Genomic DNA, 14148 nt, shown 5'->3' with positions numbered 1-14148 from the left:
TTTTAAAATGCTCTACTGTTGCCTTGTTTTATGTTGTTTTTAAGAAGTCTAGTGCAGGTCAACTTATTTAGCTTTTCTAAGTAATTTAGTCTTTTTGCCTAGAGGATTTGAAGATTTCCTTCAGGACTGGAAGATATTTCCTATATGTCTGAAGTCAAATAGTTTTACAATATGTCTCAGGATGGATTTGGAATTAATCTTTCCACTTATCAAGCAGGCTGTTTCAATATGTAGATTTGGGTCTTCTTTTACTTCTGGAATATTTTCTTGGATAATAATTTTGAGTGTTAGCTATATCCCATTGTTCTGGGTTTTTTTAGGGACTCCATTTATACATATGGTTATTTCTGCTTTACTTATCTCCCATTTCAACCATTTTCTCTCTAACCATTTATATTCCTTTCTTTACCTCATTTTTACTCTCTTGGTTATTTTGCTGCCTTTCTTCCATGCCCCTTATTAAATTTTCATCTGAGTCTATTCTCCTTGGGCACTTTGTAATTTAGTCAATTCTATAATTATGTTTTCTTCCATTTCTCTCCTGCCTTCAGTTTATTCTTTTCATTAATTCCTAGCTTTTGGTCTTTCTGTTTTAAAATCTGAATATCTTATTCAAGGTGTTTTTTTTTGTTTTTGTTTTTATTTTTATAGCCCCAAGTGCTTATCTCCTTAATTCAGTCTGGAGTATTGTCTTAGGATTTTCTTCTGCATTATAGTTGTTTCTGAGGAAGAGGGTATCCTCAGCTAAAGTATATCAAATCAACTGTTTCCTTGTAGTAACTTTATAAAGATTTGTTTAGTTTCCTTCTTTTCATTTTGCAGGTTTGGACTACTCTAAAAGATTCCTAGTTCAGTGAAGCCCTCTTTTGTCTATGTACCAAAGTCCCATTTCTTTACTAGATTTCTTTTCTTTTTGGTGGTGGTGGTGGTGGGAGAGTAGGTATGAAGCCCTTGTTTTTTTATTTTTATTTTACAAGAGACATTGTTCTATGCTTTTACTTCCTATCCCCTTCACCACCTAATCACCAAGGGGGAACCACTCCCTTTTCGCCTTTTTATTCTCCAGAAGCTCTACCTTCAAAGACTGCCTCATGTTTTGCACACACTTTTATGTTCCTATTCTTCTGATCTATAAGAAACCTTTCCAGTATTTTTCACATCTTGAAATGGTTTTAGACCAGTTTTATGGCTACTGCTAGCTCTCTTCCTCTCTCCTCAGAGCAGTTTTTCTCAGACTGCCTGCCCTTGCTTGACAGAAAGGTGTGGTAGTGCTTTGGTAGCTTTTACTTTTAATTTACAGCTTTGAACATTCTTATCTTGCAGGTATGCTATCAACATGTTTTCTGTGCAGTTTTATTTGTTCTTGCTATTCTACATTTTGGGGGAGGTTACATGAGAAGATGTGGGTTTAAGCGTCCACCCATTGTCCAAGGCTACTTAGAAGTCACTGGCTTGAAATTTTTAGTACAACCTAAGCAACATGAACTCAGGCTATAAAACTGTATGAGTGCTGGCTTATAATAAATACACTGAAGCAATTTTAAACTGCAAAGAAACATAGTTAAAGACAGGCAATTTTCCTTACAAATTTAGTTGAATTTCTAGTTCATCCTTTTGGGGGCCCAGATTTATGGGTAGTTGGTGTATAGTAGGTTACCAACTTGAGTTGATTCTGAGCTTTGTCTTCTATTCTTGGACCTTATAATATATGAAAGCTAATGTTCCAAGTTTATATAATTCAGCAACTGCCTCTAAGCTTCAGGATTCAGCTGACCTGAATTCCCACCTACATTTAGTATTTGGCCTCAATACTTCTTACTTTCAACAAGTTCACTGACACATCTAAAATGCTTATTACATGATATGCAGCATGATTAGATTATTTTTTTAGCAGGAAGGTCAAACTGTCTTACTGCCAGGAATGGAAACTTCTAATTTAACTTTCAAAATAAAATAGCTTTCAAAATCTGTGAATAATATATTTTAGTTGTATTTAAAAAAATGAAATGACCTATGATTTCCATTATTTTAAGACAAATAATTCTGGTTACTACATAAAATGAAAAGCATAACAGTCATTTAGGTTAAACAATACATATTACTATGCAAATTTCTACAATATAGTATTTTAAATTATGCCTACTTTTCTGCTTAAAATCTAGAAAAAGACTCAGGGCAACAAGTATGAACATGCCTTCATTAACTCTATATAGCTTACGCTTTCAAGTCTAAAATTTATAAAACAAGAACAATTCTAAAAAATATAAATTCTTAAAGATAAACTTTGCAGAAAATGGAAAAATTGATGTTTACCACATAAATGAAATAAAATATACTGGAAAATAATCAAAGGAAAATATTGCTGAGACTGTGTAATACTTAAGTCCATTGTGGAAAGCTTAATGCTACTGACAAACCAAAATGCCACAGAAAAACAACTTTCTTACTCAATAAGTAAAAATGTGTTAAATTTATACATAGTAAATTTACTTTATTTTACTTATACCTAGTAAATTTACTACTAAAATAACTCAAAATAAATATAGTACTATAAACCTCCAAAAAGTTATTATTAAAATTATATAGATTATTTTCACTGTCCTAAAAGTGTCCTGTGTTCTGCCCACCCTCAGAAACCACTAATCTTTTTAATGTTTTCATAGCTTTAGCTTTCACAGAATGTCATATAGTTGGAATCATAGAGTGTGTAGCCTTTTAGATTGGTTTCTTTTACTTGGTTATATGCATTTAAGGTTCCTCCATGTCTTTTTATGGCTTGATAGCTCATTCTTTTTAGTGATGAATAATATTTCATTGTCTGGATATACCACAGTTTATTCATTTACCTACTGAAGGATATCTTGGTTGCTTCCAAGTTTTGGCAATTATGAATAAAGCTGCTATAAACATGCATGTGCAGGTTTTTGTGTTGACATGAGTTTTCACTGGGTAAATACCAAGAAGCACAATTGCTGGATCCATATGCTAAAACTATGTTTAGTTTTGTAAGAAACAAGCAAAATGTCTTCAAAAGTGGCTGTACCATTCTGCATTCCCACCAGCAATGAATGAGAGTTCCTGTTGTTCCACATTCTCATCAGCATTTAGAGTTGTCAGTGTTCCCAATTTTGGTCATTCTAATAGGAGTGGTATCTCATTGTTCTATCCATTTACATTTCCCTGAATTTGTAGTGTCTTTAAAGAAATTTTTAAAATATTAGAATTGAGCTTTCAACTTGAAGAGCTACAGAGGAGTTTTTTTAATTTATGGATAAATTCTTGAAAATGTATATAGGAAGAAATTATTTTAAACTCCTAACTGGATAAGAACATATAACATAAACCATTTTAAGTATCATTTCACAGTGAATTACTTGTATTTACTTCTGCATATGAATATTTTTTTTCTACTAATCCAGAACACTTGAAATAAAATAAAAGCCCCATTCTGAAGACTTGATTCAAAATGAGGTGAAGTAAAATTTCCCACCTTCCCCTTTGTGTTTATCTTTCTCTCTCCTTGAAATAAGATACTGTAAAATTGATTAATAAAAACCTGTGCTTTATTTCTCCACAAATCTAAATCTGCCTCATTTCCTAACTAAAATATTTCCTGGATTACTAGAGTGTTTTTAAGCATGGCCTAAAAGATTCTTGACAGAAAAAAAAAAGAACTTGAGAAAATAAAAGAGTCAAATCTTGTACTTCTCCTAGATGTTTCATATTACCAATTTAGTGTTAAAAATATAGTAGGTATTTAGTATTCAGTTAATGCTCTGTTTGGTGGTGGTTGTTGTCTTATTATAAAGAAAGACTTCGTAAGATTTTTCTTTGACAAAACCACTGCATGAATTCAATGTAAGAGCTAGTAACAATAACTAACATCAATTTTATAACTTACTTCTGAAAGAGACCATTTACTCCTGTGGTTGAGAAGATGAATGAGTAGAACCCATAATTCTTTAATGCATGGACATGGGCAATGGTGACTCATTAATGCTTCAGAAGGCCTAACCTGCAGGAAAGAACCAAAAAGAGTAACTTATAAGACAGCAGAACTTTACATGCCACATATCTCCCCAAATGTTTTAAATGAATGATTTAGATGACTTAAAATTTATGTTCAATTACATAAAATTGTTTATTAAAAAACATACCATTTCATTAACTTTTAAAATAAATTTCCATTTAAAAAACAAAAGTACACAATGAATTTTATTTTCAACTTAAAAAAAACCTCTGCTTTAATCATATAATCCAATGGTCAGCAAAGTTGTTCTGTAAAGGGCTAGATAGTAAATATTTGAGGCTTTAATAGTGAAATAGTCTTTGTAACAACTATTCAACTCTGCCATTGTTCTACAACATCAGTCACAGATAATGGGTAAAAAGGATGGGACTGTGTTCCAGTAAAATTTTATTTACAAAAACAGGTGTGTGCTAGATTTGGCTACAGGGCCATGGTTTCTAAACCTTGATCTAATCTATCAGCCAAATAAAAAGACTTCTAAGAAAATGATTAGAAAATAAATTTTGATTCTCTGTAATGCAGACAATTTTTTTGTAAGAACAAGTACAATTATTATGAATTTATAAAGGTTAGGCAACTTTACCATTTTTGTAACAAATATACCCTCAATGGCCCCAAATAATACAGAGAATATGCACTGTAAGTATAGCAAGTATAGCTAGACTTCTGAAATTCATGTGTTCATTATTTCACGTACTACATACACTTTTCTAACATAATACACAGTAAAAAAAAAACAGTAAAGACATTACTATATCATATCTGGTCAATCTACTAATTATATTAGTTGTAAATACATAGACTAGATTTAAACAATATTAATAATAAATACATAAAACACAATCTAAATATTAAAAAATTATAAATCCCAAACTCCCATAGGTAACATTTATGCTTGTAACCTGAAATAAGTGATGATAGTCAACAAATTTCCATTGCTTGAAAATAAATGAATACCATAGCACTTTCAAATCACTGTCTGCATTAAACACTATGATAAGCAATTTAGTAAAAACATGTAATTTCCCCCATGATTCTAGACCTTTTATGAAGACAACCAAACAAAACTTCTCTTTAAATGTGTCAACTAACTTTAGCTAAGTAGTCATTTATTTTATTATATAACAACAAAACAATAGATTATTAAAGGGCTGGTCTCTATTTGAACAGAAATTAAATTTCCAATCATTATCATGAACATTTTGTTTTTAATTATTTTTGACAAATGGAAAAGGCTATTTTTTTTAAAACAGCTCTAAAACACTAATTCCAGCCTGTTTTAAATGTTTAACTCAAATTCTTTTCCCAACCACCTCCCAAATAACAGTAAATATAAAATTAGAAGAATTAACAAGTAAGCCATTTTAGATTCTTATGGTCAAACCACATGCATTAAGTACTGACTATTGCCATTAAATACCAAAATTGCAAATGAACTCTTAAAGCATTACCTTATCATACCTGTTGAGGGACAGGCTTATTAAATCACAAAGAAGATTTTCACAATGTTCTTCAAATAGGCTGACATTGGTTAAACTGTCACCTGCCAGATTCATAAACTGATGACTATATATAACTTGTTCTAAAAATGGAATAAGATAAATTCTGTTTAAGACTACAGTAGATTTTACTAATTCAGAAGGAGGAAAGTGACTGTACACCTTTAAATTAACATAACAAAACTGAAAAATAACAGTTAAAAACAATTTTTTTGCAAATAAAAGTATGAAAACAATTCCTTTCTTATATGAGCAGTGACAGACATTAGCTTAAAAAAGTTTCAATCCTCCCAAGTACCATTTAATAGATTTTCTTAATTTGGCCATCTGAAGAGCAACAATGCAACATCACTTCAAAGAAAAAAATACAAGACAGGAAACACTAGAAAATCTTTACCCATATTTCTAACCAATAAAGCCTTTAAAACATTATTCCTTTAACAAATACTGAAAAAATAACCATGTGCAATTGTTTTTTGGCATGAAATAGAGCAAACCAAGGTAACGGATACAAAAATTTGAACGTGTCAGAGTAAGTTCACCTGAGTATTGCTCTAAGAATATATTATTTGAAATACAGTCCACATGAGAGAGGAAATGATATATTTGTGTACACCTTTATATGTTCACATGTATGTATATAAGTGCTTACACATATACATGTACATATATATGTATTTTCATATTATTAATGCATTGAAAAGTAGGTATTGAGGTAAAGGATATGTTTATTACCTAAATAATTAATAATTTACAACTACAGGAGACCTTAAGATGGCGGAGGAGTAAGACATGGAGATCACCTTCCTCCCCACAAATACATCAGAAATACATCTACACGTGGAATAACTCCTACTGAACGCTGGCAGAAGACCTCACACTTCCCAAAAGGCAAGAAACTCCCATGTACCTGGGTAGGGCAAAAGAAAAAAGAAGAAAAAAATGACAAAAGAATAGGGTCAGGACCTCAACCTCTGGGAGGGAGCTGTGAAGGAGGAAAGGTTTCCACACACTAGAAGCCCCTTCACTGGTGGAGACAGAGGTGGCAGGGGAGAAGCTTCAGAGCCATGGAGGAGAGTGCAGCAACAGGGGTGCAGAGGGCAAAGTGGAGAGATTCCTGCACAGAGGATGAGTGCCAACCAGCACTAACCAGCCCGAGAGGCTTGTATGCTCACCCGCCAGGACAGGTAGGGGCTGGGAGCTGAGGCTCAGGCTTCAGAGGTCAGATCCGAGGGAGAGGACTGGGGTTGGCTGCGTGAACACAGCCTGAAGGGGGTTAGTGCACCACAGCTAGCTGGGAGGGAGTCCAGTAAAAACTCTGGACCTGCCTAAGAGGCAAGAGACCATTGTTTCAGGGTGCGCGAGGAGAGGGGATTCAGAGCACCGCCTAAACGAGCTCCAGAAACGGGCATGTGCCATGGCTACCAGCGCAGACACCAGAGATGGCCACGAGATGCTGAGGATGCTGCTGTAGCCACCAAGAAACCTCTGTGCAAGCACAGGTCACTATCCACACCTCCCATCCCAGGAGCCTGTGCAGCCTGCCACTGCCAGGGTCCTGTGATCCAGGGACAACTTCCTCGGGAGAACACATGGTACATCTCAGGCTGGTGCAACGCCATGCTGGCCTCTGCCACCACAGGCTCGCCCCGCATTCCTTAACCCTCCCTCCCTGCAGCCTGAGTGAGCCAGAGGCCCCTAGTCAGCTGCTCCTTTAACCCCGTAATGTCTGAGTGAAGAATAGATGCTCTCGGGCGACCTACACACAGAGGTGGGTCCAAATGCAAAGCTGAACCCCAGGAGCTGTGCGAACAAAGAAGAGAAAGGGAAACTACTCTCAGCAGCCTCAGGGCCGTGAATTAATCTCAATCAACTTGATGTACCCTGCATCTGTGGAATACCTGAATAGACAGCAACTCATCCCAAAATTGAGGCTGCGCACTTTGGGAGCAACTGTAGTCTTGGGGTTTGCTTTCTCACCTAATTTGTTTCTGGTTTTATGTTTATCTTAGTTTAGTATTTAGAGTTTATTATCATTGGTAGACTTGTTTATTGATTTGATTGCTCTCTTCCTTTTTACTTTTTTAATATATAGATACATATATTTTTTTCCTTCTTCTCTTTTTGAGAGTGTGTATGTGTATGCTTCTTTGTGTGATTTTGTCTGTACGGCTTTGCTTTTACCATTTGTCCTAGGGTTCTGTCTGTCCGTTTTTTTCTTTTTTTTTTTTGTATAGTTTGTAGCGCTTATTATCACTGGTGGATTTGTTTTTTGGTTTGGTTGCTCCCTTCTTTCTTTCTTTCTTCGTTTTAATACTTTTTAATTTTTAATCACTTTTTAATTCTTTATTTTAATAACTTTCTTTTCTTGTCTTTTTTTCTTTCTTCCATTCTATTTTTCTCCCTTTTCCTCTGAGCAGTGTGGCTGACAGTCTTTGTGCGCCGGACGGGTGTCAGGCCTGTGCCTCTGAGGTGGGAAAGCCGAGTTCAGGACACTGGTCCACGAGAGACCTCCCAGCTCTATGTAATGTCAAACAGCGAAAGGTCTCCCAGAGATTTCCATGTCAAAGCTAAGACCCAGTTCCTCTCAACGACCAGCAAGCTACAGTGCTGGATACCCTATGTCAAACAACTAGCAGGACAGGAACACAACCCCACCCATTAGCAGAGAGGCTGCCTAAAATCATAATAAGGTCACAGACATCCCAAAACACACCACCGGACGCAGATCTACCCACCAGAAAGATAAGATCCAGCTTCATCCACCAGAACACAGGCACTAGTCCCCTCCAACAGGAAGCCTACACAATCCACTGAACCAACCTTAGCCACTGAGGGCAGACACAAAAACAACAGGAACTATGAACCTGCAGACTGCGAAAAGGAGACCCCAAACACAGTAAGTTAAGCAAAATGAGAAGACAGAGAAACACACAGCAGATGAAGGAGCAAGGTAAAAACCCAGCATATCAAACAGATGAAGAGGAAATAGGCAGTCTACCCGAAAAAGAATTCAGAGTAATGACAGTCAAGATGATCCAAAATCTTGGAAACAGAATGGAGAAAATACAAGAAATGTTTAAGAAGGACCTAGAAGAACTAAAGAGCAAACAAACAATGATGAACAACACAATAAATGAAATTAAAAATTCTCCAGAAGGAATTAATAGCAGAATAACTGAGGCAGAAGAACGGATAAGTGACCTGGAAGATAAAATAGTGGAAATAACTGCCACAGAGCAGAATAAAGAAAAAAGAATGAAAAGAATTGAGGACAGTCTCAGAGACCTCTGGGACAACATTAAATGCACCAACATTCGAATTATAGGGGTCCCAGAAGAAGAGAAGAAGAGAGGGACTGAGAAAATATTTGAAGAGATTATAGTTGAAAACTTCCCTAATATGGGAAAAGAAATAGTCAAGCAAGTCCAGGAAGCACAGTGTCCCACACAGGATAAATCCAAGGAGAAACATGCCAAGATACATATTAATCAAGCTATCAAAAATTAAATACAAAGAAAAAATATTAAAAGCACAAGGGAAAAGCAACCATTAACATACAAGGGAATCCCCATAAGGTTAACAAATGATCTTTCAGCAGAAACTCTGCAAGCCAGATGGGAGTGGCAGGACATATTTAAAGTGATAAAAGGGAAAAACCTAAAACCAAGATTACTCTACCCAGCAAGGATCACATTCAGATTCAACAGAGAAATTAAAACCTTTACAGACAGGTAAAAGCTAAGAGAATTCAGCACCACCAAACCAGTTTTACAACAAATGCTAAAGGAACTTCTCTAGGCAGGAAACACAAGAGAAGGGAAAGACCTACAACAACAAACCCAAAACAATTAAGAAAATGGTAATAGGAACATACATATCGATAACTACCTTAAATGTAAATGGATTGAATGCTCTAACCAAAAGACATAGACTGGCTGAATGGATACAAAAACAAGGCCCATATATATGCTGTCTACAAGAGACCCACTTCAGACCTAGGGACACATACAGACTGAAAGTGAGGGGATGGAAAAAGATATTCCATGCAAATGGAAATAAGAGAGCTGGAGTAGCAATTCTCATATCAGACAAAATAGACTTTAAAATAAAGACTATTACAAGAGACAAAGAAGGACGCTATATAATGATGAAGGGATCAATCCAAGAAGAAGATATAACAACTGTAAATATTTATGCACCCAACATAGGAGCACCTCAATACATAATGCAAATGCTAACAGCCATAAAAGGGGAAATCTACAGTAACACAATCATAGTAGGGGACTTTAACATCCCACTTTCACCAATGGACAGATCATCCAAAATGAAAATAAATAAGGAAACACAAGCTTTAAATGATGCATTAAACAAGATGGACATAACTGATATTTTTAGGACATTCCATCCAAAAACAACAGAACATACTTTCTTCTCAAGTGCTCAAGGAACATTCACCAGGATCGATCATATCTTGGGTAACAAATCAAGTCTTGGTAAATTTAAGAAAATTGAAATCATATCAAGTATCTTTTCCATCAACAACACTATGAGACTAGATATCAATTACAGGAAAAAATCTGTAAAAAACAAAAACACATGGAGGCTAAACAATACACTACTAAATGACCGAGTGATCACTAAGAAATCAAAGAGGAAATCAAAAAAAACCTAGAAACAAATAACAATGAAACCAGGATGACCCAAAACCTATGGGATACAGCAAAAGCAGTTCTAAGAGGGAAGTTTATAGCAATAAAATCCTACTTCAAGAAACAAGAAACATCTCAAGTAAATAACCTAAACTTACACCTACAGCAATTAGAGAAAGAATAAAAAAAAAAAAACCCAAAGTTAGCAGAAGGAAAGAAATCATAATGATCAGAATAGAAATAAATGAAAAAGGAATGAAGGAAACAATAGCAAAAATCAATAAAACTAAAAGCTGGTACTTTGAGAAGATAAACAACATTGATAAACCATTAGCCAGACTCATCAAGAAAAAAAGGGAGAAGACTCAAGTTAACAGAATTAGAAATGAATAAGAAGTAACAACTGACACTGCTGAAATACAAAGGATCATGAGAGATTACTGCAAGCAACTATATGCCAATAAAATGGACAACCTGGAAGAAACGGACAAATTTTTAGAAAAGCACAACCTCCTAAGACTGAACCAGGAAGAAATGGAAAATATAAAGAGACCAATCAGAAGCAGAGAAATTGAAACACAATCACAAGCATAGAAATTGAAACTGTGATTAAAAATCTTCCAACAAACAGAAGTCCAGGACCAGATGGCTTCACAGGCGTATTCTATCAAACATTTAGACAAGAGCTAACACCTATCCTTCTCAAACTCTTCCAAAATATAGCAGAGGGAGGAACACTCCCAAACTCATTCTACGAGGCCACCATCACCATCACCCTGATACCAAAACCAGACAAAGATGTCACAAAAAAGAACACTACAGGCCAATATCACTGATGAACATAGATGCAAAAATCCTCAACAACATACTAGCAAACAGAATTCAACAGCACATTAAAAGGATCATACACCATTATCAAGTGGGGTTTATCCCAGGGATGCAAGGATTCTTCAATGTACACAAATCATTCAATGTCATACACCATATTAACATATTGAAGGATAAAATCCATATGAGCATCTCACTAGATGCAGAAAAAGCTTTCAACAAAATTCAACATCAATTTATGATAAAAACCCTCCAGAAAGCAGGCATAGAGGGAACTTACCTCAACATAATAAAGGCTTTATATGACAAACCCACAGACCACATTGTTCTCAATGGTGAAAAACTGAAACCACTTCCTCTAAGATCAGGAACAAGACAAGGTTGTTCACTCTCACCACTATTATTCAACATACTTTTGGAAGTTTTAGCCACAACAATCAGAGAAGAAAAAGAAATAAATAAAAGTAATCCAAATCAGAAAAGAAGAAGTAAAGCTGTCACTGTTTGCAGATGACATGATACTATACATAGAGAATCCTAAAGATGCTACCAGAAAACTACTAGAGCTAATCAATGAATTTGGTAAAGTAGCAGGATACAAAATTAATGCACAGAAATCTCTGGCATTCCTATACACTAATGATGAAAAATCTGAAAGAGAAATTAAGTAAACACTCTTATTTACCATTGCAACAAAAATAATAAAATACCTAGGAATAAACCTACCTAAGGAGACAAAAGATCTGTATGCAGAAAATTATAAAACACTGATGAGAGAAGTTAAAGATGATGCAAACAGATGGAGAGATATACCATGTTCTTGGATTGGAAGAATCAACATTGTGAAAATGACTCTACTACCCAAAGCAATCTACAGATTCAATGCAATCCCTATCAAACGACCAATGCCATTTTTCACAGAACTAGAACAAAAAATTTCACAATTGGTATGGAAACACAAAAGACCCCGAATAACCAAAGAATCTTGAGAAAGAAAAACGGAGCTAGAGGAATCAGGCTCCCGGACTTCAGACTATACTAGAAAGCTACAGTAATCAAGAAAGTGTGGTACTGGCACAAAAACAGAAATATAGATCAACAGAACAGGATACAAAGCCCAGAGATAAACCCATGTACATATGTTCACCTTATTTTTGATAAAGGAGGCAAGAATATACAATGGAGAAAAGACAGCCTCTTCAGTAAGTGGTGCTGGGAAAACTGGACAGCTACATGTAAAAGAATGAAAGCAGAACACTCCCTAAGACCATAAACAAAAATAAACTCAAAATGGATTAAAGACCTAAATGTAAGGCCAGACATCATAATAACACTCTTATAGGAAAACATAGGCAGAACACTCTGTGACATAAATCATAGCAAGATCCTTTATGACCCACCTCCTAGAGAAATGGATATAAAACAAATATAAACAAATGGGACCTAATGAAACTTAAAAGCTTTTGCACAGCAAAGGAAACCATAAACAAGACAAAAAGACAACCCTCAGAATGGGAGAAAATATTTGCAAACGAAGCAACTGATGAAGGGTTAATCTCCAAAATATACAAGCAGCTCATGCAGCTCAATATCAAAAAAACAAACAACCCAATCCACAAATGGGCAGAAGACCTAAATAGACATTTCTCCAAAGAAGATATACAGATTGCCAACAAACACGTGAAAGGATGTTCAACATCACTAATCATTAGAGAAATGCAAATCAAAACTACAATGAGGTATCACCTCACACCGGTCAGAATGGCCATCATCAAAAAAAACATACAAACAATAAATGCTGGAGAGGGTGTGGAGAAAAGGGAACTCTCATACACTGTTGGTGGGAATGTAAATTGGTACAGCCACTATGGAGAACAGTATGGAGGTTCCTTAAAAAAACTAAAAATGGAAATACTGTACGATCCAGCAATCCCACTACTGGGCATATACCCTGAGAAAACCATAATTCAAAATGAGTCATGTACTACAGTGTTCATTGCAGGACTATTTACAATATCCAGGACATGGAAGCCACCTAAATGTCCATCGACAGATGAATGGATAAAGAAGATGTGGCACTTACATACAATGGCGTGTTAGCCATAAAAAGAAAGGAAACTGAGTTATTTGTAGAAAGGTGGATGGATACAGAGTGAAGTAAGTCAGAAAGAGAAAAACAAATACTGTATGTTAACACTTATATATGTTATCTAAAAAAGAAAAAAAAAGGTTCTGAAGAACCTAGAGGCAGGACAGGAATAAAGATGCAGACGTAGAGAATAGACTTGAGGACATGGGGAGGGGGAAGGGTAAGCTGGGATAACGTTAGAGACTGGCATGGACATATATACACTACCATATGTAAAACAGATAGCTAGTGGGAAGTAGTCGCATAGCATAGGGAGATCAGCTCTGTGCTTTGTGACCACCTAGAGGGGTGGGATAGGGAGGATAGGAGGGAGACCCAAGAGGGAGGAGATATGGGGATATATGTATATGTATTGCTGATTCAGTTTGTTAAAAAGCAGAAACTAACACACCACTGTAAAGCAATTATACTCCAATAAACATGTTAAAAAAAAAAAAAGAAATCCTTTTAATTTGTAACGAAGTCAAGTAGTAAGCCTCTCTGTAGTTAGTCCTGACACTTTAAGAGAGTAAGTGCTAGGTTATAATATACACATCATTATGTTAATCACAAAGACTGTTCTGAACATTAAAAATGCTCAAGTGCTTAAAAAAATAATAATAATAATTTATAACTATATAATATTTTTAGAAAATTGCCAATTTGATAACGGAAACTAAAGATGTCAAAGAGCAAGACCAAGAAATAAATAGGCAACATGTGAAATAAAAGATTACCATCCATAATATATACAAACCTCTACTAATTAATTAAAGAAAGATGGAAAAGAATGAAACAAGAGATAAAACAAGTACTTTGCAAAATATAATGAACAGGTAATTAATAAAGCAAATATAAAAAGACAATAAAATTAAAGATGCTCCACTTCACTAGTAATCAGGAAATTGCAAAAACAGAGACTCAGTATTATTTTTCACGCATTAGTTGGCAAAAAATACAATTAATAATATCCACTACTGGCAAGAGTATGAGGCAAAGGCATGTTCACAG

The 14148-nt window shown here is 35.2% G+C and overlaps 1 protein-coding gene across 3 annotated transcripts in view; it reads right to left on the bottom strand.

Moving 5' to 3' along the window:
* Nucleotides 1-14148, bottom strand: part of MMS22L (MMS22 like, DNA repair protein) — a 155641-nt gene that overhangs the window by 126453 nt on the left and 15040 nt on the right. For all 3 annotated transcript variants that reach the window (XR_014295079.1, XR_014295080.1, XM_082633330.1), the window contains exons 8-9: nucleotides 5482-5612; nucleotides 3902-4015 (exon numbers count right to left, since the gene is read on the bottom strand). Coding sequence is in view for 1 of the 3 variants with exons in the window: in XM_082633330.1 (XP_082489456.1) it covers nucleotides 3902-4015; nucleotides 5482-5612 (245 nt within the window). In the remaining 2 variants the exon portion in view is untranslated. The remainder of the gene's footprint in view (nucleotides 1-3901; nucleotides 4016-5481; nucleotides 5613-14148) is intronic.

Source organism: Mesoplodon mirus (genome assembly GCF_964341445.2).
Source record: "Mesoplodon mirus genome assembly, chromosome: 10".
In the NCBI taxonomy this organism is placed as follows: Eukaryota; Metazoa; Chordata; class Mammalia; order Artiodactyla; family Ziphiidae; genus Mesoplodon; species Mesoplodon mirus.
Note: the sequence above shows the minus strand (reverse complement) of the source record. Positions and strands in the feature narration are given on the sequence as shown.